The sequence below is a fragment of the Rhamphochromis longiceps genome, linkage group LG15 (assembly GCF_057381845.1).
Source record: "Rhamphochromis longiceps isolate RC_006_pf linkage group LG15, R_longiceps_female_GT1.1, whole genome shotgun sequence".
NCBI lineage: Eukaryota > Metazoa > Chordata > Actinopteri > Cichliformes > Cichlidae > Rhamphochromis > Rhamphochromis longiceps.
In genome coordinates this window covers 13,055,448-13,080,651 of record NC_140571.1, presented here as the reverse complement: position 1 = coordinate 13,080,651, position 25,204 = coordinate 13,055,448, and the positions used below count along the sequence as shown (strand labels likewise).

Genomic DNA, 25,204 nt, shown 5'->3' with positions numbered 1-25,204 from the left:
AGTCCTCACATCTTATATGTGCAGCATGTGGGAGGCAGTGTGCTTAAAAAAAAAAAAATGTACAGATATGTTATTGTTATGAAAAAGGTCAGACCTTACAAATAGCCCTGAAGGCAAGAAGAAATGGCTTTTTACTTTTATTGTGGTGGCACATGTGATACAAAAGTAAAGGAAAAAAAAAAAGCTTCTGGATCTTGCATTCATTAAGCATAGTGACCTGGCCCAAATACATGTTGTACTAATTCAAGCTTAATCTGTCACAAGTCATAGACTGCATCATTTGTGTCTTTAGCATGGCTCACTCTAGTGCAAGTCCAAACTCAGGGCTGTCTTTGAATAGCTATAGTCCTTATACATCTTGCACAGTATTTATTAAACAGGTACAATAAAGTTAGGATGACTGCACTGGTCCTGACTGACTGTCCAGAGCGGGTAGCGAGACAGGCAAACGGCCCGAAGCGACAACAAATGCACTCACACGTGGAGACGTTTCACCTATTTTATTGGAAAATATTCAAAATAAACAAAAATGGCACAGCAGTATACAAATCTCAAAATGCATATAGCCAGTAGAAATACTGCAGTTCCCTCTGTGTAAATCTCTTGCTAGAAAATCATTTGTGATAATTGGGCAGGTGCTGGTCAATATACACACACGCACACATATGCACGCCTCCTTTTTCGGAGAAGAACACCTAAGTGTGATTTGAAAGTCAACGCCCGTCGTTGCATGTGTGTTTTTTGTGTTTAGTTGGTAGGTCGGTGGTGAGCAACATGCCGTACTGGACGAGAAACGCTGTGGGTCATTACGAGAGCTTTGCATATACAGAACACTCATTCAATGTTACTATATAAATGAATATATTTAAGACATAGCTAAATGATAAATACATCAATATATCCATGTTAGTGGCATTTCCAGACAAAGAAATTGCTATAAATTACTTTCAACCACAGTTACGTGTCGAACATTCTTGACTCTGATTAGAAGGTGAAAACAAACACCGATCAGGATAACTAAACTAAAAGAGGCAGTGAATTATATAATTTTTCTGGGGGGGGGGGGGGAGATGGGCGATATTGTCAATAAAATGTTTGTTTGAGAGAAACCTGGAGCAGTGAAAAGAGCTTTGGGTTGTTGGGCCAAGCGAGGCTGAGCAGGGCTGAGAGAGAGACCAGGCCAAGCAGAGCCATCCATTTATTTATTTATTTTTCTTTCCCTCAGGCTTGCCTGATTTTGGATGGGGTGTAGTTCTTGTCAACAGACTCATCCTGTAGAAACATGTGCAGGCATCGCTCATTCTGAGCTAGAGGGTGACCGGCCACTCTGGAAAACAAAAGCAAAAGTGGACATTCAAACATGAAGCTTTGATGAGTTTAAACAGGGATGAGCACAAACAGGAAACAAGATTTTGCATGAATTACTGAAATGGACGTGAGAAGTGTGGGGATTTTTTTTTTTTTTTTTTTTTATAAATTGTGCTAGAAGGACAATTATTTAGCATTCAACATTTTTATGCAAGTATTTCTAAAGGATGATATCTTTTGTGTGCATGCTTTTAAAAAAAAAAAAAAAAAAAAAAAAAGCACAAAAAAAAAAAAAAAAAAAAAAAAAGTGACTCGCCCACTTTTAATGGGTTATTTACAGCCTGCACAATAAACTGGTCATGTCAGGTGTTTTGCTGTATTTCAATCCTATCAGACTCCAGTAACATGTAAATGCATAAGGATTGATACAATGCTTTTAAAAGAATTTTACTGAGTATAACTGCGTTTTAAAGTATATATTTACACATATATGCCACATCCTTCAAAAGTGCCACTGTGGCATATGGGGGGAAAACATTTAAGTATAACTTTTGTTAAATTTAGTTAATAAGCAAGCTGAGTAGGTAAGTAAAATTTACTTTCACAAAGAAGCAGTCGTACAACAAAACAGAGTAAAATATGTAAGAATAGGTAAGTGCAGTAACAGCAATACAAAATCTGATCAAGATACAAAACAAACATGTAGTTTAAAAACAAAAATCCAAACAATAAAAAAAAAATGGTCAAACTACAAAAAGTTTTACAAGCTAACACTGCTTAATAACACATCTAGGTACTCGCCTGTCATTAAAAGCTGCTTCTCATTCACTGTTCAGTGTCTTAACCACCGACGACACAGAATGAACTTCAAACACTACAATAAGTGCACAACTTCAATTAGGCATTCCTGAAGTTACATGGGCACCATTTATAAACAGTTATAACACTCTTATTTTTGTGTGTGTGAAAGGCAAAGAATTTCCCACCTTTGTTTGAACCCTTTTAACTTGTCATCTCCCTACGGTCTCTAAAATATACTATACTATATTATATTATATGAGTGCATTCAAAGTCAAACCTGTTTAAATTTAGTGCGCAGTTTCGATTTGGGATAGATTTCAGTCAACAATGTCACTGATTCACTAACAAATAATTTAAACTACTCTGAAAAATAATTACGCTAAAGTAATTTATACTAATGGAGAATAAAGAGCTGATCTGAACTGATCTAGTTAACATATCGGTAGTTTAATGGTTAAAAGTTACTGTTATATATCATTGATATTATTATAAACTATATTGCCACATATAGTAATGTACAGCACAGTACATTTCCCTAATCGGCCAAAAATGTGAAAAAGAGTAACTCTTATTTGAATTTGCCATTTAACCGTAAATTTACGACAACTTTATCTCACATTTACAAACACATTGACAGTCACAAAAACTGTTCACTTGGGAGTAGTAATCCGTTTTCCCCCTTTTGACTCAGAAATGAGCAAAGATATAGAATTAAGTCACACCAAGGCAAACAGGAAAACTAGCAGACTGCCTGTCTCCTTCCACTATTTCACAAAGTTACTCTGATCCTAGTTTGAGGGATTGATAAGAGGCTCTGGAGTATTTGGTGTTCTCAAACGTCTTTAAATCCCAGTAGGACTTAAATGAATCAATATTTTATGACCCCCCTCCCAGTCAGAGTGGTAGTTCTTGTGGAAAATATTGGATGTTTGGGGCTCTGTTAAAGCCACTCTGACATTGAGTTTCCCTCAATGTCCCTTCAGATGACGCAAAGCGGCTTAACGAGAATGAGCCAGTGCACCTGAGACCCTTAAACGGCTCTTTTTGTAAACGACAAACTGCTCAGAACACATCAAAATGATAAGACTACACGCACTGTATGCATGCGTCTTAACCTCTGATAGGAAATATTTCATACAAATTAAGCAGCAAAGGGACTGAGCCAGAGGTCAAATACCAGGGCAGTCACCGGAAACATCAGGCTAGCTACCAACAAATACTGTTTAATAGGTTTGGAAATGTTGATCTGGACGTAAGGCGCAGCAGGAGCATGTTTACAATCTTTAAGCCATTTCCTCTTACCTGAAGCCAGCATTATGTATGACTAGCCTATCATAAAAAAAAAAAAAAAAAAAAAAAGATTGTTCGCTCTTCTCCTCCTCCTCACTCATTTTGCAGGGATAATCATGTTTAGCATTCCAAAAGATTTCCTCTTCACAATGCTCTCAATCACAGATTTAACAATGCTGCCAGCCACATCAGCCGGTGTTAAGTCTGAACAATAATATGATTAACAGCAGTGTTTCATTCACAGAAAGCACGGGAGGGAGAAATCTTAATTACCAACACATTCTTGTCTCCTTTAAAAATAAATAAATAAATAAATAAATGAAGAAGAAAAAAAACATTTATGGATTTTAATGTTCCTCAACTGTCTTTGCACACTTAATATTCCAACAGGAAACATTGAAGCATTTGCACATGAAACAAAGATAATGGCTAAGTCTGCAATCAAAGCAAATAATTACAATCAGACTGTAACTTTTATTGTTCCGCAGCTGAAAACGAGGACATGCTGGATCAAAAATAAGCAGAGGTGCACACACCATCCCGTGGAACCACGCGCTGTAATTTGAGCTGCAATTAACATAAATTACACATCAACAACAAAACAAATGTGGGAAAAATTATGTTGTGGGGGTGCGCACTTGAGTCCTCTTTGGTTGTTCTTGTCCTTTGCGAGGTAATTATAAAGGAGATTTAAGGAGGATAGTGAGGAAAAAGACCTGCCCGTCTCCGAGGGTTCAGTTTGTTAACAATATGAAGAGAAGTGAAAAAGTTGAATCTAGTTATTGCACAACGTGCTTCATTGTTCGTCAGAGTTAAATAAAATAAATAAATAATTAAACTAGCAACGGCAGAAGCGGAAAACGACTGCAGCTGCAAAGAAGAAATTGTTAAGAAGAAATTGTTTTAACCTCATGGACGCATTGTGGGAGAATGGATAAAGACTGAGACGTGGACAGGCTTACTTGTTGAGAAACTGCTCCAGACCCTGTCTCCGCTCCTCGATGAAAGAGTCATCAAATATGCCATCATCTCCTCGGAAAGGAAGCTGCCGGAAAAGAGCTTTCCCCGGGAGAGGTGGTACAACCACCTGAGAGAACAGATTTCCCATTAGAAAGAAAAAAAGAAAAAGAAAGAAAGAGCAAAATTAAAAGTTTTTAATTGTTACAATAAATTATGAGAAATTTGAACAACTCAAACTATTTAAATATGGGTTTTGTCAATGCTTTTTGTGTGTCATTTCTGAAACTGTTTATGGGCTGAACCTAGACAGGGAAGAAAATGTTCTTTAACAACCCAAAGATGCACAAAACTCCCTTCTCTTTCATAGCAAAACACTGCAGATGTGGTCAATGTTATATGCTGATTTGATAAGCTAAGTACTCGAGCAGCCTTTGTGTGGAGTTCACTTCAATGGCTCACCTTGCTCTCCCTCTCCAGCTCCGCTCTGAGCCACTCAAAGTCGCTGTACCGCCTCCGTACAGAAGACTCCTTTAGCTTGAAGATGGGTAGGTTGGTCTATGGACAAACACAAGCCGCAGACTGTTACAGGTGTCACTTTTAAGAGCTGTTGTGATTTACAAAGAAATTGCCCTTAAACTCTGGCTGCAGTTATTCAAATGAAATCACAGTTTTTCAAGAAGTAGCTTGATATACACTAAGAAAATTTCAGGTAAGTCAGAGTGGTTCAAAGTAAAGCTCAGAAAGCTGAGTTCAAGAAATATCGATTGAATCGTTTAGCAAGTGATAGGAAAATCCAGTTTGTGTGGATGATTTCTCCCCCCACATATCTCTTTTTGCATTTTACTGCCATGCTTCGAGTCCACTTGCCCTCTGGGGAGGGACAGATCACTGCAAAATCCATTAAAAGCTGTCCCAAGTAATCACTTTTATCCTGATGAATAAAAGTGATTATGAACCTGTCCGTAGGACATGAGTCGGCACTAAGTGCAAGGACAACAACAAAGAAAATCCTAATCTGTAACCAGATACCAGATTTCAAAGTAATCAAGCACTAATGGGAGATTCTGGACATCGCCATCAAGCCAATGAGTGAGAGAATAGTTATAATTAATATAATTTTGGAGACTCAATCCCACCGTGGAGGTGGCTTACTAAGACACTTTGCTGTTCCTACAGGTTGATGGTGAGGATAATGAAAATGATGCCCGTTTTATTTAAATAAAGTTATGGATTTATCACCACAATGTGATAAAGTAAATCTTTATTTTAAAGCTCAAAAGAATGGAAAATAAAAAGAAAACTGATCAGCAACTATGGGATTGATTTTTACTTCTGACTGTTGCTCAAACTAAGCAAGCAAATGTTAAACAGACTCATTCTTATATAGTGCTTTTTGACTGAGCACTCAAAGCTGAGTACTACTGTCTGACATTTCATATCCATCCATTTTCTTGCTCTCTCGTCCACTTCAGTGCCGTGGGAATTGCATCCAAGCTGACACCAGGTGAAGAGGATACACCCTGGACAAGTCACCAGTCTATCGCAGATTTACTCACTCACTGTATCGATGGGTTTTCATGCAAACAGAGTCATCACCACAGCTCCATACCATTTATACCAGCGCTGAAGCTGCAAGAACTCATTGAAGTGGTCTCCTAAACAATAGGTTTCCCTGCTTAGACAAAGCCTCCAGATCCAGAAACAAAGAAATCTGAAGTGTAATTTACTTTCTGAAAAAATAATTCTTATTCAGGTACATTATACATGTACTAAAATTGTTATTTAAACAGTTCTAACCTGTCACTTTAATGTACATAAAGTTATAATAAAAAGCTGGCATTGGATACTCCAAATACCTGATCTATACAGCTCTGTATACCATTATTATCACTTTGACCTTCTGCTCACTCACTACTGACCTTGAGAAGAGAGGTCAGGGGTTAAATGTGACATATTTTAAATCTTCATACAATACTTTTTTATATGGTGATAATATACGGTGTATTTGTAACAACCACACTTTCAAAGTTTTTGTTAATTTTTTACAAATAAAACATTAAGTTGACCACAAAGACCTTGGTGGATGTAAGCCACATTTTATTGATTTGTTAACATGACCTCACTCTACATGCCTACAAATTCATTCAATTCTATATGTGGGATGTTTACACACGCAATTGTAAACGCCACCAAAAACAGGTAAATATTAAATCAACTGAGGAAGAAAAAAAAAACCCAGACGGATTGATTGATAATAAAATAATCACTAGTTGTAGTTCTGTTTTCGTTTGCTATATTAGGCCAATTCTGTTATTTCAAGTGTACTGGGTACTTTTATTTGATACAACCACCAAACTGCAAAGCAGTATCTCTGTACTGTTGGAAGTGTTCCTAGGGCTGTGCAATATGACCAAAATCTCATATCCTGATATAAGAATTCTATCGTCCCGATAACGATATAAATCACAAAAATATAACATTTTCTGTAAATTCTGTGAATCTCGGGCAGCTCGACTTGCCGGAAGTGTTCCCAGCTGTGCGTCATGTAGCTGGAGTCGAGTGTTTTAACTAGAGATGGCACGATACCACTTTTTTATGTCCGATACCGATACCAATATCATAAATTTGGATATCTGCCGATACCGATATGAATCCGATATAGTGTTTTTTAATCAACAAAACTGCTTTTTTAAATATCTTGCTGCATTTTGTATAAGTTCATACTCAAGTTTAAAACAACAACTACACTAAAGCTATTCTGTTATACCTGTATACAAAAAAAATATTTCATAGTTCAGCAATACTGATCAATCTAATAAACTTAGACCTACACCATCCTCCCTATTCTGGTATTTTAAAGAGTACTTAGCGTAAATATTAAGCAACCTAACTAATAGGGTTCCAACTCCCAGCAACAACAAAATTAAATAAATAAAAAATAGGGAACCACCCCTCACGCGCCACCTCATGATGCTTAATCGACGTAATCAACCTTAATTTGATGCAGTGTGAAAAAAAATGCACAGAAATCAATTATTTTTCAAGAAATATTAAATAGATTCAACATCTTTCTTCAACAAAATTGCAGACTGCACAGATGGTACCTTCCCAAAGGAAAAAGTACTATAGCTTACTAGGGTATATATATTAGACTTAATAGTCACTATGTACAGTAATTGACTTCTATTCATTTTACATCAAATTAAAACTTTGGGTGTCAGATAATTATTTATTAAAAGCTCGACATTTTAAATGAGAATAAGAAAGAAAAGTATGTCTTTGTGCCCCCTTTTCCCAGTTAATGCCCTATCGGCCCCCCTGGCTAAACTTTGCTAGATCCGCCCCTGCACAGTTACCAGCCGTCAGCTACGTAGAAAAAAGATCCTGGTGTAGAAATTAATATTAAATAAATTCTAACAACAGCTTATCAAGCTTAAACGTGCTGCTGTTGTTCAGCCGCTGGTTTCCTCTTTCTGGCGCAAAGTGGACCAAAAACAAACGAGAGACAGACTCGCGACAGAAAAGCCGATCAGCTGATTTAAGCAGTTTCACGATTGAAGTAGCAGCCGGAGAGCGAGAGGCAGTCGCTTGTTAAGCTTAACGTGGGAATGCTTTACAAACATTCAGAGATGGACTTACACACTTGCTTTACTTCTCTCGGGGATAACTTTGTCGGAGATGAAATGCCAGGTTGCTAGCGACGCTCCACATGCTATCCAGACCACCGACAGGTCCCGCATGCCACAGCTGCTCTATCACGTGATGCATACGTTCTGAGGTGAGTTACGGCGTGTTGCAAGTTTTGTGAGGTGCTTTCGTGATATTTAATGGATCGGATTACATTTTTTATTTTTCTCCGATATCCGATCCAGTAATTTAGGTCAGTATCGGACCGATACCGATACGTAATATCGGATCGGTCCATCTCTAGTTTTAACAGATGCATTAAACGATACATTTTTAGACATAAGTTGTAACGGCCGCCGTTTTCTTTGTGAGTATTTATTACAAGGCGTGCTGCGGGGAAAAGCCTGTTCTAACGTTTGAGTCTAAGGTTTATTTTTTAGCACCTGGCGGCTCTTTTTTTACTTCTCATCCGTAAATAATCTGCTCTTTCACGTGATTCAGTTTATTTTGAAAAGTCTCAAGTGGATCTTGAGCTTTATTGTGAAAGGTTTATGTGGAACATAAACAAGCGGACACGTGATGGTGTTACCGTTGTTGTTGCTAACCAAAACAGGCGCTTGTCCGTCAGTAGTGTGGTTATATTAAAAATAAGAGAAAGAGAGAACTTTAAGAAATTAATATAGCCACTACAGTGACCATCAAAACGGTGGAAAAAAATATTGCCGTAAACGGTTTATTTTGTGACACCACGAAACAAACGATAGCATAAAATGAAACGATAGATGTTTTTATATCGTCATCCGATATATATCGTTATATCGAACAGCCCTAAGTGTTCCCCAAGAGTTAACAAACTCACCAAGACATTCATTTATTGGAAACATGTTTTAAGAAAATGTGATAACTAAAAACAAAACAAAGGTTTGTACTTTCTGTGGCAATCATATGAATATCAGAAAATTATCACTAAAAAGCTTTCAGGGAGAGCTTGAGCTAACTTGAAAGAGCTAGAGAGGAAGGTTTTATTGACTTGGTTTTGGGCATAGCTTTGTCTTATCTACTCTAACTTAGTAAAAAAAAAAAAAAAGGAGGGGGGGGGGGGGGGGGAACAAAAAACTCCTTCAAATCGAACCAAACCGAACAGAAAATTGAAATTGGCCTCAAGGCGAAAAGAAATTCCACATTTTGCTAACCAAGGTCTGTCCCACTCAGAATGCTTTGCCATTTTTTTGTGCGTTCACACAGATGTGTGCATAATTCCAAGTTGCTGTTGACAAGCACTTGAGAGTGAATTTCATTTTAAAAAAAGAGGAGATGTTTCGACATTGACAGAGAACATTGAAGCAAACAGCACATTACGGCACAATGCCAAAGCTCTTCACTATTCCTGACAGCACATGGCCATCCCATGACAATGTACAAACAAGGAGGGAGTGAGTGAGCATTTCATTGGCAGGCTACATTCACAGAGGGTCAGAATTCATGGAAGAAGGAATCACAAGAGCAAAGCAATTGAGCAAGTAGGTGCAGCATGAATACAGCGCGAGCAGCAGACTGATCGATAAGCAGACGACTGTGACTGTGTGCGGTAAAGGGGATGGAGAGTTAACTAGAAGGCTGAGTAAATGGCTGAACAAAAGAGAAAGGAGGTGGGTGTACGTGGTCATAAAGAAGGAGCAGAGATACTAGAGAGGTTGGAAGCTTTGCCTGCTCTATGCAAGACTAATTGAAGAGGAGGAAGACCAGGAGTGGTCTTTTCTCTCTCTCATGGTCTCCCCTTTTCAGTCTTTTTCCTTTTTATTTCCCTTGATCTGCAAAACTACCGGTAAGTCACATTTTCTGCCCTTGAGACTCCTCTTGTGGTGTTTGAATGGGAAAAATATGGGCATTTGTTTTCTTCAGTCTTTGCTCTGTCCTATCCTCAACCTTCAAAATTATGGATCCCACCCGAGTTTAGTGGGCAAGAACAAACTCATCTGTCACACCCTTAGCAATGATGAAGAGAGTCGCCCATCAACCACGACTGGTTTGATGTTTAACTGTAAAATAAATGCTACCTGGGCAATTTACTCAATCGCACAGAATGTTTTCTTGAGCTGATGATTGGGTTAAAATCTGGACTCGTATAGACACACTGATCTTTCACATGACCCCTTCATCAATATACCCCACCGTCTTCCAAATGTGGATTTGAATACTATTACAGGTGATCTCACTTAAAAAGTCAGTGCTTTTGGTCCATTGAGTTTTCCTGATTTATTTATGAGTTCAGCTGAACACAATTTTCTTTTGCTTTCTTACCAACCATTTCAGTATTACAGTAAAGTTGGCCATCTATTGATCGTTTATCTTATAGGATATTCTCAGCTGACCGTTTCCTTTTCAATCTCACGGGACTTCATAACTGTCAAATGGATCACCTCAAAACTGCAACTGATACACACTAGAGGGCACAAATCACCTGTGTACAACTAAAAGGTTTGTATACATTAACTTGTCAGCATAATAACGCATAATATAAGATCCAGCGATGGACCTCTCTATGTCAGAAATCTGCAAAGAATTATTAACGTTTCACAGACAGGATGCAACAACACTAATAAACTGTAGTAAATAAGAAAGCCCTGTATGCCAACATATAATAAAAGCTTCTGAGGTGGCTGTGGAAGAGCAGGTAGAGTAGGTTGTCTACCAAGTGAAAGGTTGGTGGATCAATCTCCAGCTACTCCAGTCCATCTGTAGAAGTATCTTCAGTCAAGATACTAAACCCTGATACTGATAATTGCCAACGTTTTTTGCATCCATCAGAGTTTGAGTGCATATAAACGTTAGATAAAAGTGCTTAGGCATAGATAAAAGCACTGCATGAATGTATGGGATTGAGTGAATGAGAGTTGTAGTAGAAAGCTCTTTGAGTGCTCAAACTGAGGAGAAAGGTGCTATACAAGTACCTGTCCATTTACATTTAGCTTAACCATTTTCTAGCGGTTTGCTCTGCCTTTTTTCTAACAAGTTTTCATGACTCTGCAGACATTTTTGTGTTTTAATCTAACTGGAATTTCTAACTGAAATTGCAGGAATAACTGATCCCTCAACACTGACACAAGTATGCCCAAGTAGTGAACGTAAGAGTTTACTGAATGGAGTTGAGGCATTGGTATTTAATGATGTAACTGCTGAAAGATTTATTTTTCAATGTTTAATTTACATGGCAGATGAGACAGGCAGAAATATGTGAACTGATAGGCAACAAAGCACATATATGAAAATAGCAGATACTGTTTGTGTCACAGAGACTTATAGTACTTTAAAGGTCACTCCTCAGTTATTTCAGGTCAACTATACAAGGCTTACATGGACATTAAGTAAAGATTGAAAAAAAAAAAAACCAACACAACTGCAGGTCAAACTCCTTAGTCCATTCTGCACCACATGCAAGCTATTTACATTGTGAATGCACTAACCCTGAAACTGCCAAGCATTCAATTCCTTGAAAAACAGCAGTTAGGACACTGGATCAGTTTCCCAGGCATGGATTAAGCATAGCCCTAGATTAAAAAGATGTTGTTGTTGTTTTTGTGAAACTGATTTATTGTAATAGCTATGCTATGGCGTTTAGTAATGTCTTGGCCAAAATGTGCAAGGAATTCCATAAAAAGACCTTATCTATATGGGAGAATTCGTTGATCTAAAACCTGTATATACCTTTTATCATTGATGCTGGCCTTTCAGATGTTCAAGCTGCCAATTCCACTAACACACCCCCATACCACATGCATACAGGCTTTTGAACTGAGCGCTGATAATAAGTCAGATGGTCACACTCCTCTTTAGTTGAGAGGATGCAGCGTTCATGTTTTCCAAAAAGAGTTTGAATCAATGATGAATTCAATGTGTCTGACCACAGAACAGTTTTCAACTTTGTCTTATTCACAAATCACAAAGGATCGCAATATTTTTTTGGGAATTGGGGTTATAAACAAGCTGATTTGAAAACAAAGTTTAGTCCCCCTTTTCCCCCCTTAGGACGAATACGCCAAATCACATCAATAAATATTAACTGATGTAATATTCAGAGCCTGGACTATACATAAAAAGGGAAATTCGTAAGATTATTTTAAATAAATAAGGCCACATTTATTACATTTAAAACATAAAACCAAGTGAAATAACCTGGTTCAGGTGACACTGTATTAACTGTAGGAGTATTTCCTTACACTGGGCACAATATCTGCCACTCCCTCTTTCAACTGGTTTTTTTTTTTGTGTGACTAAACAGCCCACCAAAAAACTTCCTTTTTCAATTATTTCAAGTTCATTCCAGGTGAAGCTGTCAATGAACCCCTCACTCCTCCTCGTTCTCAGGTCACAGGAGAAGTGGATTATCTTAGCTTTATCGCCCCAGTGCTCTAGCATTAACTCCGCTCTCCTCTCACCGTGGTTTGTCCCTGCTGCGTCATGTTACCTCACAGCATGGAGCGCCACAAAGTTAATCCCCACCACAACAGATCACAGTTACAGGTAATCTGCCACCGCCGTGACTCTAATCCCATCACGTGAACACAGAAAACACTTATCCATGTGCGAGCACACATTGACAGAGGAGGTATGCAGGCACAGGTGTTAGGCACAGGATTTGACCAGTCACACATTTAACAATGTAAATATAATAGTCCAAAGCATTCGAGCCTGCTTGTATGCACACTAGAACCCGGACCACTTATCTCAAGACAATGAAGCAAGCAGTGAGAGTGTAAGGAAAGAAAGTCACCTGGCCTTTCAGTTCCCTCACCCACCATAACCCTGTGATTAAGAGATTGGCCTTTCAGGACAAGGGGAGGAACGAAAACGACAGAACTGAAAAATGAGAGGTCTCACTCATGCTTTCTCTCTCTAACACGAACACATAGAAAGAGGCGGTGCGTGAGAGCTCTACAAGTCAAAGATCAGGTTTCCCCGGCCTCTGTTCTTTTCACGGCTGGTTAGAGGTTAGGACCAGGGTGTATCAACTTACTAACCCCTCACAGTGATCAGAACAGGGGACCAGCCCACACCCAGTCAGGTCTTAGGATTTTATTAACTGATTTTTTTTTTTGTTTGTTTTTTTTAAAAGGGACACAAAAAAAAAGAAAAAAAAAAGATGCTTTCCTCACTTTGTAAAAGACAGATACAAGAGGAAAGCCAGACAAAACAGCAAGCAAAAGGCACAAATAGGACATTTGCAAAGGTAGAAAAATACAGAAATGAGAAATTAATGGCCACATTAAAAGCAAAGGTGGAAAAATAGATTTTTAGACATCATTAAAATAGGAGCATAAAGCTACATGTACCTCCTTCAAAGTGGATCTGCTTGCTTCACTTTCAATTATGAGTGTTCAAGGTGCAATCTACGCTCCATAGGAAGAGCATGTGATTCATAATGTGTGGGACACAATACCTTAGGCTCATTGAAAATGGGTTGAAAAGAGGCAGAACCCTTAAAAACAGCGAGACACAGAGAGAGGGAGAGAGGGGACAAAGATCACTCATCTCCTGAGAGAATAGTTCAAGGCCACCATGCATTAGCTTTTAGCAGGATGGATTAAGTCAAGTTTGAGAGTGCACATCCTAAACCTCCCCCATGCCCCCTTCTCACCCCTCCCATATAGTCCCCTTTCAGAATAATAGCATTAAAAATGGCAACATAATACCATCTCATTGCATCATATTCCAAAATGGGAAAAAAAGACCCCGAACAAAAGAGTTGGGGCTATGGGTCTCTTGCTCTCGCCTCTCCATGTACTCTCTCACTCGTTCCCTCGCTTGCCGGCCTCTGCGGCCTGACAGCCTACCCTCTCTCCGACTCGCCTAGCTGGCAAAAAGCTGCTTTGTTGCCATAGTATCAACTCCCACTTTTGATACTGTCATTTCAAGTAGGATATGGTAGCCTTGATACAATATGTTCCCCATTTCCATTAAAATAGTTGTCGAAGAGGATGCTGTAGACTTTGGATTACACTTGACTGTGCCTGACAAGCCTCCCCTCCTCCCCCCACAATCCACACACACCATCTCTCCCCATTTTATTAATGACCAAAGGCCCCCGCCCTCACCCTGGTGCCCAAATGGAAAAGAGAAAGAAAGAGAGAGGGAGAAGCTATGGGAGAAGAGAAGAGGAGGGGTAGAAGACTGAGTGAGAGTGGGAGACACCGCTATAAGAGCCCTTTTATGTACTCCTATCCATAAACAAAGTGAGATCCCAAAGTTCGCTCCCCTGAATGTGCTCTCTGGATGAGATGGGAACCAACTAAAATTTTGATAATATCCATCACCCATTCCTCCTACTCCACACACATACACCCCCATCCCAGCTCCAACCCCCTGTTTGCTGAGGGTCCAAACAAATACACTATGCTGTATTGAGGGGAGGGGGGTCCGCCAAACCAGACACTACACAGAAAAAAGTAAAAGACCATTAAGGTGATATGATAGGACTCATGAAAAACAACTCTCTCCATTAGGAACATGAAACATGTGCAGAAGCATAAAAAAAGCAACCATAAGCCACTTCAAAAACTACCCTTAAAACGAAGGGATTTGGATTGGAACAGATATCCATTGTTTCAGCATGACCCCCGACATTACGAGTCTGCTCATGCAAAATGAGATATCCGCCTCCTTTCGGTGTGAACTTAGCTTCCACTTCGTTAAAAAACTGATGCATAGAGTGAGAGATTGATCCCATTAATTTCAAACGCCAAACGCAGGCCCGTCTGCCAACAAGTGACTATGCCTCACAGCCACAGTAAACAATGTTTAAACAATTTGTCTCGCCACTAACTTTGTGAGCATCCCAACACCGCCGGTGAGTCACAGGCAAACTGAATGACTCTTATTTCAACAGTCTCGGAGCAAACTTCATGATTTCAGTTATCATGGGGAACAACGGTAACACGGTATGAACCAGGAAAGTGACTGCACACAGCTGGGAGTAAAATGGGAAAGTAAGCAACAGGATGAAATCTGGTGAGGGGGTGGCTTTCTGCCCTCCCATGGGTGGGGGGGTGAGTTGGAGGGTGAGGATGGGGAGTAAATGCTCCAGCTCCCCCTCACCACACACACACCCACCCAGCCACCCTGGCCTGGTTCAATTCTTCTCTTTTCTCAATGAGGGGATTAGGCAGACTCTCTCACTGCGGCCACAAGAGCTCTCTCGATTTCGGGGTGGATAGCGGGACAGCAGTGAGAACAGGGGAAAAGGTTAGGAACGGAAACAGTACAGAGTAATGAGATGATATATTTCAAGTATTCTGAAATATTAAAAGAAAGGTAGATGAAGAGGGGGAAAGAGGGGAAAAAAAGCAATGAAGGGGCAAAGCAAACACTACGCATTCCAGACCTAGGCCTTGTGGCAAACACTCTTTAATGGCTGGAGATGGAGTAAAACGCTTCCAAAGAAAGCTAAAGAAAGGAGAAGGAGAGAAGCAAAGCTAAGTTGACACCACGTTTGTTGAGAAGTGAGGGATGCACCGCTTCTTCTGTGGTCTTATGCAAAGCAGGGTCACACAGGACTATGAGGTGCACAATAATGCTGATTACACGCATATGCTAATTATTACACGCTAATCAAGTACAGTAGCCTTATATTCAACGCTAATGCCTGGAGACAGCTTCTCTCCTCTCAACTCGTTTCTTAAAGGTAAAGGAAAACGACTAAATACTTGAGGGCTGGTAACCAATCTAAATACTCCGGGCCAGTAACTACAGGGGTGTCAGTCAACCAAGATGACAATTTAGAGATGAGGAGATGGTGCAATCAGATGAGCCTATAGTGACTGTCTGACAGTCTGTGTATTTAAAATCGAACACAAAAGGTCCAATAATAGTTACATTTATACAAAATTGCCTGGCTTATGTGGCAAAACTGACAAGCCTTTAAAAGGAGTTCTTAAAGCTTGAAAATACTGTAAAAAATACAAAGTTTACCTCGTGGCTAACCCAGCTAAAATGTGTCTTTTTTTCGTTTCTCGTGAATCTAACTGCCTGCTTGTTGTGTCTGCATGTCAAATAAGACTTATATTTTAACATTCTCACAAAATTCCTGATGTAGGCATGACATTTAATATCTGACAAAAGCAGCAGCAGCTGAATCAAACGGTCCAAGGTTGTCCAAGTTGTTCACCATGGAGCTTTCACTGAGATTATCAGCACAGGCAGACTGCTAAGTTGTCACTGAAATAAAAAACGTTCAAACTTTTCATTGTTCTAAAAAACTCTTAAAATCTATAGTTTTATGACAACCACGTCAACTCCCGTTTCCATGTATGATATGATTTAAAACTCCAATAATAGAGCAAGCGACCTTTAGTTTATATTTACATTTTTATTTTGTAAGACATTTATCCTATCAACACTGTGGGTACTGTGCCATAAACAGGATCAAAGAAAAGCATTTGCAGATTTAAGCAGGTTTGATGTTTCAAAGGTGGATTGCCAGATACATTTAGGTCCATAAGTATTTGGAAAATGACACAATTCTTGTCTCAGGACACAACCACAGTGGACTATAAATCAAACTATCGAGACACGATAGAAATGCAGACTTTCAGGGGATTTACAGACATTTTATACATATAAATTTCTAGAGGCTCTAAGGTAATTATAGAAGCTAACCATTTTAAGGAGTGCTTTTAATATGCTGTTTCATCCTGTGACTTGCTTTGACACATTTGCTCCAAAAGGTGTCCAACTGATCTCTCTAACCTTAGCTCTGTCTTCAGCAAGTGAAAAGCATGCTCTATTTACTTTAGATCTGGAGACCGACTTGAAGAAAAAAAAAGAACTTCACAATATTTCTTTGAGTTGAGAAACACTTGAGCTGCTTTTGCAGTGTGATTTGGGACACTACTCATTTGCACTATGAAGTACTGTTCAATCCATTTTGCAGGATCTTTTGAGTGAATCTCAGCAGAAAGTATAGCCCTGTAGTCTTCACAATTCATTCTGCTACTTTTCAACAGTCACATAATAAATAAACACTAATTCCACTGACAGTCATACATGAAAGTGCCATAAAAAATGTCTCCACCATGTTTGACAGGTAATATGGCATGCTTTAGATCATGAGCCACTTCTCTCCCTCTCCATTATTTTCTCTTCAAGTATGATTGAAGTATGCACACCAGTCATTCTGGTACAAGTTCATCTTGTTTGCGTGTTTCAAATATTATTTCAAAACTATGCAGACTCTTCTAGATGGTTTCTGACAGTCTAATCAGGGCTGCTTGTACTTGAGTGCAACCAGTGATTTGCACCTTGTTGTAAACCCTTTGTTATTTACATTTATGAAGGTATCGCTTGACTGTAGACCGCCTCGTGGCTTGGTTAGATGTTGTGAAGCTGCTTTCCTTAACCATGGAAACCCCCTATTTTAGTTGTATTCTGTAGTCTTTCAGACCTTTTGGTGTTGCTGATTTGGCCAGTCTGATCATTTCCATCTCTCTGTTAGGTTTATTTTAGGTTTTCAACCTATTGCCCTCCTTTACTTGCGTCAGCATCTTTGTTTTTCATCTGCTTAATTTGCAATAAAACAACAAGGGAACAGATCTCATCTGACAAAGAAAATGTCAGTCAGTTATTAATTATTTTTGAGCATCTAAAAATGGGAAAATGTATAAAAATTGGTTCAAGGCTTCTTGAATTAAAGCTGTCACCAAGTCATGAGGATGCAGGTGCATCATTGCAGTTCTATCACATCTGGAGAGTTTAATTAAAATCCACAGCAGTTGTGGACAGAGGCAAAAAAAAAAAAAAAAGTGTGATTTTCCAAATATGTCTGTGAAGGTTCTCAGTCATCCAGGTCATCGTAGTCAAAGGAGCTTGCAAAGAAAAGCGTCTGGACTTCTTTAAGTTACTTGAAGACGTTTCAGTTCTGAACTGAAGAAGCTTCTCGGATGAGAGGTGAAACGTCTTCAAGTAACTTAAAGAAGTCTAGACGCTTTTCTTTGCAAGATTTTCCAAATACTTAACTGAACTAACTATTTTGCCAAATATCGCAATTACAGTGATTTATTTCTATAATTACAAGTTCCCAGGAAAAAAAAATACACTTCATCTTTGAGAACAGATCTTAAAAAGATACATTTGTTCTTTTGTTGTTGTTACATTGCAACAGTTTTAAGACACAAAAAGCCTAACAAAAGTTAGTGTTGGAGTTAATGTTGACTATGATTTGTTATTTTAATAGTTTGATTTTGGTTACTAGTGATCTGTATCAACACTGAAAGAAATGTATCAGCTGACCTCAGCTATTCAAGGCTAATTTTTACTCTGACCACAAAGTTGCAGTAACAGAAAGATACACAGGATGTGTTTTGCAATTGCTGACTCTCTAACAGTTCTCATCCTGACCTATTGCTCAACAACACTGTTGCATTTCTACGCAGCATTAGCTGCCATCCCAGAATTTCACATTTAAAAAAAAAAATGTACACTGACAGCCAAATAGATAGTAAAGTGACAAAAATAATTCTTTATACGAAAAAAAACAAAACACCTTTTGTTCTCCTCTACAAGTTGGAGGAAGGAAGTGTGTTGTAAGGGGGTGGGTGAAACTGGACAGGATCAGGCAGCATCCTGTCCTTATAGCTCCAGAGAAGCTGACTCAAAAGTATGCTTTCCTTTAGGCTTCTGGTGATTTGTCACGTCAGAAAAGCTACAAAGTAAAATACTATACCAACCAAAATGTTCGCATTATGTCCCAGTGCACCATTTAGTCATACAGGCCAGTCCTCACCTCAGGATTGTCATTAAGTGTGACCAATACTGTTATCTGTGGTTTGCACTCGGACAATGGGGTGTGGCTGGAGATCAAATGTTCAGAAAGACGTTAAGTCTTTGAGAAGGTTATGTGTTTCGCTTAAACCGAGGTTATATAACTGCAGTTTATTTGTAGACATGTTTCAGCTGCGCTGTGGAAAAACACTTGAGGCTAATGTAAACACACACACGCGCGCGCACACCCCTTCTTTCCCGGAGCGATGTCGCCGTCAAAAGACACAGACACCGTTTCCGTTAACCACGTTATCAAACACTTTTAATTAACATGCAGTCAAACAGCTTTATGTACACCAACAACGTTGAGCAGACAGTGTAACGTCAGGTAACCGTGCAGTCAGATAAAGGCTGCTAGCTTCCTAGCAAGCGTCGACTAATTCCTTTAGCAACGGACAATTTGATACTTCTTAATAGCCCACACTTTTAAATATCGACCCTTTGAATGTCTTAGTGGGGGCAAAAATCGCGATGTCATAAAAATTACAACTTTCTGTGACTGCAGAAAAGATATGTTTGCGTGCTTAGGTGTGTAGCTTAAAAGCTAGCGCCATTTGCACTTGTTACGGTAGGCTCACCTTCAGTCTGACTTCGTACGTGGTGTATCTGCCTCTGCCCACCCCGACCGTCTCAGGGTTGCTTACATCAATCTCTAGAAAGTTACTCGGAGGTCCATAGGCGTCATTTAAGTTCTGAGGCTTGGTGTAAAGCCTTCTTGTATCAGCTATGGTTTCAGCCATGTCTCCCTTTCCTTCTAGCAGCCTGGGGATTGCGTGAAGTTAGTCAGATTACGAATATGCACGTCACCTTGATGGCCTTCAAAATAAAGGATTTTGGTGAATGCTGTGTATGTAAAATGAAGACTGACGTTAAAATACGGTCTGATTTCCTGACTTATCCGAGTTTAAAGATGAGATATATTGTTATTTAATTTCTCCACGTGAATGTTGTTCTTGCTAGAGCTAAAAATAAAAATTTCATAGTTTATTCTGAAGGCAAACCACGCAAATTTCGGTATCACCCAGTCACTTACTCTCGCCAGCTTGAAATGCCGTAGAGCTGAACTTCCGATCAGCTGAGGTTCAGCTGACGCTTCTCTGTCACCCCCCTGCTCGATTTATTTACAACCTGCCAGCGGGCACATTACACACATCGATTACTACACTACAGACACAAACGTGTTCATTTTACCCTACAACCCAGATCAAACACAGCTAATAATATAAAGTGACTGCTAGAACGGAAACTTGTTACTGTCACACCCCAAGCGACCGAAATATAGAAATTTAATGGTCAGTATTATATTATTCTCCTTGAAAGACCTAGTTCACAGGGTTAGTCATAATAATTGGCAATCAATAACAGTTTATAGTCAAAAACGGAGAAAGAAAATCGACATAATACAGAATACAAACTATAAATTTTATAAAAATGTATAATTATATTGTTCCTTTGACGCAAAATCTTATAGGTTTATGTGTATAGATACTATAGATTTGAGATACATTCGTGACATTTATTTAAATTTGAAGTATTCTAAACGCCCCTTCGTCGTGCTATTGCGAAACGCTTGTGTGGATGAATCTCAATAAAGTTTTAGCGTTTTGAAACATCATGGCGACTTACACGGCTGCTGCCGCTGTCAGTCGCTCACTGAAGTTTTTCCTCAAAGACTCTCCTTTGATTTCACGTCAGATTTGTTGTTTGTCGAGCAGTTTCTCTGGAAAAGGTAGGCGACTCTGCGCCAACGTGCAGAGTCTAACCCGTCCGGGAAATGTTTCAGACTGTATTTCCTCTATCTAAATTCCGTGTGCTACAACTACACATTTATTGCTACGACATGTTTTAATACAGCTTTACTGGAATCATATTATAACATCTAGATTATACTATATCGAGGCATATTTTATGTTTGCATGTAACACTGACGTGTTCTGGTGTAATGCTTCAAGGTTACAGTAGTTGGAGGGCATGCTGTTCATCTGCATCGTCCTGCTCGTCGGATCCTCCAGCAGCAGACACGTGTGGCTCCAGTGAAACTCTTGTGCACTTTGATAGCCTCGTTCAGGGTGGCTTCCTGAGGAGGGATGCCCAACAGAGACGGGTTCTCCAGCAGCTGGCCCAGCTGCAGCACACCCTCAAGAGCTACAGTAACAGTATCTACTTGAATCAAGACATTCTAAACTCAAAAGATGACAGCAGCCAACATCACAGTGGCACCAGAGCAGGCGAAAACAAAGGCAGTGAGCTCACTGAAAAGGTAATGACATGATTGTTCATGTATCATCACAGAGAAGTTGTGCTGACCATGGTTGGAGTGAATAAGGCAGGTTTGGCTTTTCAGAGAAGCTACAACTTGCCCGTTTTTATCCCCAATATATACCACAGCTAGTCAGTTACTGCAAAAATCAGGACTTTTTTTCTTCACTCTATGTATACTTACTAATATAATACACTCTTCTATTAGGTATACCCCCCTTCCCCTTCAGAAGTGCATTATGGGCTAGATTAAACAAGGTGTTGGTAACATTTCTCAGAGATTTTCTTCCATATTAACATGATTGTATCACACAGTTGCTTTAAATCCATGATGCAAATCTCCTCTTCCACCACATCACAAAGGTTTTCTTTGAGTACAGCAAAATCACTGCCATGTTCAACAAACCAGTGTGAGAGAATTTGAGGTATGTGACATGGTGCGTTATCTTATTAGAAGCAGTGGTTACACTGTGGTCATAAAAGAGACATGGACATGGTGAACAATAATGCTCAGGTGTTCAAACAATGCTCATTTGGTACTAAAAGGCTGAAGATAATATCCCGCACACCTTTACCACCAGCTGGAACTGTTGATACAAGTCAGGATGGAGCCATGCTTTCATGTTGTTTACACGAAATTCTGAACCTACCATTGAAATGTTGCAATAAGAATTAAGACTCATCAGACCAGGAAACATTTTTCTAATCTTCTATTGTCCAGTCTTGGTCAACACATGCGAATTATAGCTTCCGTTTTCTGTTCTGAGCAGACAGGAATGGCACTTGATGTGGTCTTAGCTGCTTCAAGGTTGGACACGTTGTGTGTCTAGAGACGCTCTTCTACATACCTTGGTTGTAACACATGGTTAAGTGTATGACACTGGTAAATGTCATCTTCTTCTTTCTTCATTTGATTGAGAGATACGTTTTTTTTGTAGTTTTGCTTCTGTACACCTCAACCAAAGAGAGCTTGCGTAGTTTTGAAAACAAATATTTAGGTAAAATAAGATGAACTTGAATGAAAATAATGAGACAATGAGAAAAGTATTTTGGCATTGACATAAATGGTTCTCTGTAGAACTGAGTCACTTGTGATGACATAAATGCTAATAGAAGTAGGAGGATTAATCGCGAAGTGTGATGGGCTATACTCTCTGTTCAGATTCAGGCAAATGCTGCAAAACTTGATCGGTCAGCGCTTCACAGTGCAAACAGATAATGACCCAAAAGCATCCTGCAAAAGCAGTCCAAGTTTCTCCAGGCAAGGAAATGCAATACTCTTCAATGACCAAGTCACTCATCTGATCTCAACCAGCTTTTTTCAGTTACTGCAGACAAAACTGAATGTAGACAGACTCGAGGTCGCTGCAGTAAAGGCCCTAGCAGATCATCTCAGGGAGGAAACGCAGCATTTGGTGATGTTCATGGGTTTTAGACTTCAGGCATTGATGCAAAAGATTTTCATCACGTTATTTTGTCTAATTAATCTTGAACCTCTAAAAAGGGTACTATGTATAAAAAAATTGTTGTAATTAACTTTGCATTAACTGTTTTTGGAATTTAAAGCTAAAAATCTGCACTTCAATCACATTTCGATTGTTTGATTTGAAATACACACACACACACACACACACACACACACACACACACACACACACACACACACACACACACACACACACAGTGGCGGTGTAAAAAAAATTCTGTCTTTCAGTCACAAAATATTTTATCTCAGTTACCTTGTATTTATCAACTGGTTAAACTACGGGCATATCATACTGGCATAAAGGCCTGGATGACCTCTAATTCCCTACCTCTGAATTCAGACAAAAAAAGGTCACAGTACTCAGACCTAAAAAATCTTAGAAAAACAGTGTCTCACTAGAAATTCATTTTAGATATTTCACTTTTACATGGCATTACCTTGGAAAATATCTAGCACTGCTTTCTTTCTTCTGCACAATGTCCTCAAAATTAGAAACATCCTGTCTCAGAGCAACACAGATTCCTCACTTGTAGGCTGGACTACTATAATTCATTAATATCAGGTTGTTCTAAAAGTTTCCCAAAAAGCCTTCAGTTGATCCAAAGTGCTCCAGTGAGAGTACAAACAAGAGCGAGAAAGAGAGAGCATATTTCTCCTATACTGGCTTCTCTTCACTAGCTGCCTGTTAAAGCCTGAATTAAATTTAAAATCCTTCTCTCTGCTGATGGTTGCCCCTCCATAAACCTGGTTTTGCTAGAGATTTCTTCCTGTTAAAAGGGAGTTTTCCTTCTCACTATCACTGTTCTTGTTTATAAAGGGTCATGTGACTGTTGGGATTTTTCTTTGTTTTAAACATTGTAGGGTTTTTACATTACAGTGTAAAATGCCCTGAAGCAACTGTTGTTGTCAATTGGTGCTATATAAATAAATCAAATTTATTGTAATTGAATGTAAAAAGTTAAAAAAAAATGCATTGTTCATTTAACTGTAATAATATATTTTATTGTACTCATGAAATATGATATTTGTTTTTATCAAAAGGTGCATCATCAAACCCTTGATTAATTTTAAACAACCTCATGTCGACATTTTTGAGCACCAGAGTTAAACGTAAGAACAACAGACTTCACTAGAGGTCTAATCACTGTGGCCTAAAGCAACTAGCGACTCAGTGTTTCACTGTATTTTAAACAAGTTTCATTTTCTGCGAAGAGACGGATGAGCCATGCGGACAAACATTTAAAACACTCTAAACTCGAGGTTCACTTTGAAGTTTTTTCCAGCGCTTTCAACCACATCTCACACAGTCTTCATCATCAGGGAAGGTAGTTTGTTACACTATTAAAATATACCTGCTCAGTAGCTGTTATAAAAAAATTTAAAAAAAAAAAAGCTTGTCAGTCTGTGACAATTGAACAAACTCCATTCACCGATGAAGACCATGCAATACTGTTGAAAGCCTCGGGGAAAAAAAGCTAATGAGACAGTCTTGAAGGGTATTTATACTCCTTTTCAGGGTCAAGACCAGTGTTATTTCTTCAAAATATTCCTACATAATAAATTAAAAATTACAAAAACTGAAAGCATCGGATTTGCATCGTTTGGATTAGGATGCATTACGCTGGACATTATTTGGGGAACAGTTTAGGATTCATAAGGCAGCATAGATATGTCTGGATCCGGATTGTCGTTGGATTAAAAAGCACCACTGATATCTAACATATGGACGGACTTCACAGAGTCGACTTCCCTGTTCTCCTGTTGTATCATCGATGGTGGCCGTGGGGCTCAGGTCAAAGGGAGGGTAGGGGTCTGGGAAGTTTATTGTGCATGTGAGTTTTGGAACGGCATAATGCAGGGGGGCTGTTGTTGTTTTTAGGTCAGGGGAGCTGACTGTCTACTATTTGGTGGTGGGAGTTTTTTTGTTGGTTGGCTGGCACAGACACACAGAGTTAGGCACAGATTTTGGAAGGCAGCAGGGAGGACCTCCCGCTGGGCCCGTCCCGGCACCCCTCTCACTCTCACCGTCCCCGGGCAGTAATGAGGGGATCCCCATTGTCTCAGCCATTCTTGTCCTTTTTGCTTTTGATTTGGGACTCTGACAAATACTTTGGTGGTAGGCTATCAACACCACCACCACCAACCACCCTCACACCCACCCCTCTCCTTTTGCACCTTACTTCTTGCTCTGTCTGTCACACACACACACACACACACACTGACTGGAGTACTTATGCAATTATTCCAGTTTGAATCAGGTCATACCACTGTCCTTTTGGTGTCTGTTCTCTCTGTGAAAGTGCCGCCATTGTCCTCACTAACTGATCAAGTCTGTGAGGAGAGTACACTTGACTTAATATTGACCCAATGTGGCGTGGTTTTGCGGATGGTTGGCTGACAATGGGCCATTGTTCAGTGGGATCCACCCTCTTCAAGACAGACCTGCATCATGGAGTCCTCCTGCACATGGTAGGCCTCCAGCAGGACAGTTGTGTGAGTTAAACTTGACTCGGGCTCTGACGATCTTAGCCGACCATGCCTCTGCAAGTCATTTTTGGCAGTGGTCAAAAGAAGTTCTTCCTAAAGCCAAAATGACCATGTCCTGCATGTGAACTTTCCACTCATGTGCCAGTCTATATCCTGCAGCATGAGGTGAGACGA

At 39.4% G+C, this 25,204-nt stretch overlaps 2 protein-coding genes across 3 annotated transcripts in view; one reads left to right on the top strand and one right to left on the bottom strand.

Moving 5' to 3' along the window:
- Positions 1–1,047: 1,047 nt before the first annotated feature.
- Positions 1,048–19,582, bottom strand: snx3 (sorting nexin 3). The gene is made up of 4 exons (XM_085381939.1): positions 19,377–19,582; positions 4,819–4,914; positions 4,362–4,486; positions 1,048–1,327 (listed from the first exon to the last, which is right to left on the bottom strand). Exons 1-4 carry the CDS (start codon positions 19,536–19,538, stop codon positions 1,222–1,224), a joined length of 489 nt encoding a protein of 162 aa, XP_085238065.1. The 5' UTR covers positions 19,539–19,582; the 3' UTR covers positions 1,048–1,221.
- Positions 19,583–20,393: 811 nt separating this feature from the next.
- Positions 20,394–25,204, top strand: part of afg1lb (AFG1 like ATPase b) — a 31,470-nt gene continuing 26,659 nt past the window's right edge. For both annotated transcript variants that reach the window (XM_085381933.1, XM_085381931.1), the window contains exons 1-2: positions 20,394–20,527; positions 20,751–21,058. In XM_085381933.1, the coding sequence (XP_085238059.1) occupies positions 20,413–20,527; positions 20,751–21,058 (423 nt within the window). In that variant the 5' untranslated portion in view covers positions 20,394–20,412. The remainder of the gene's footprint in view (positions 20,528–20,750; positions 21,059–25,204) is intronic.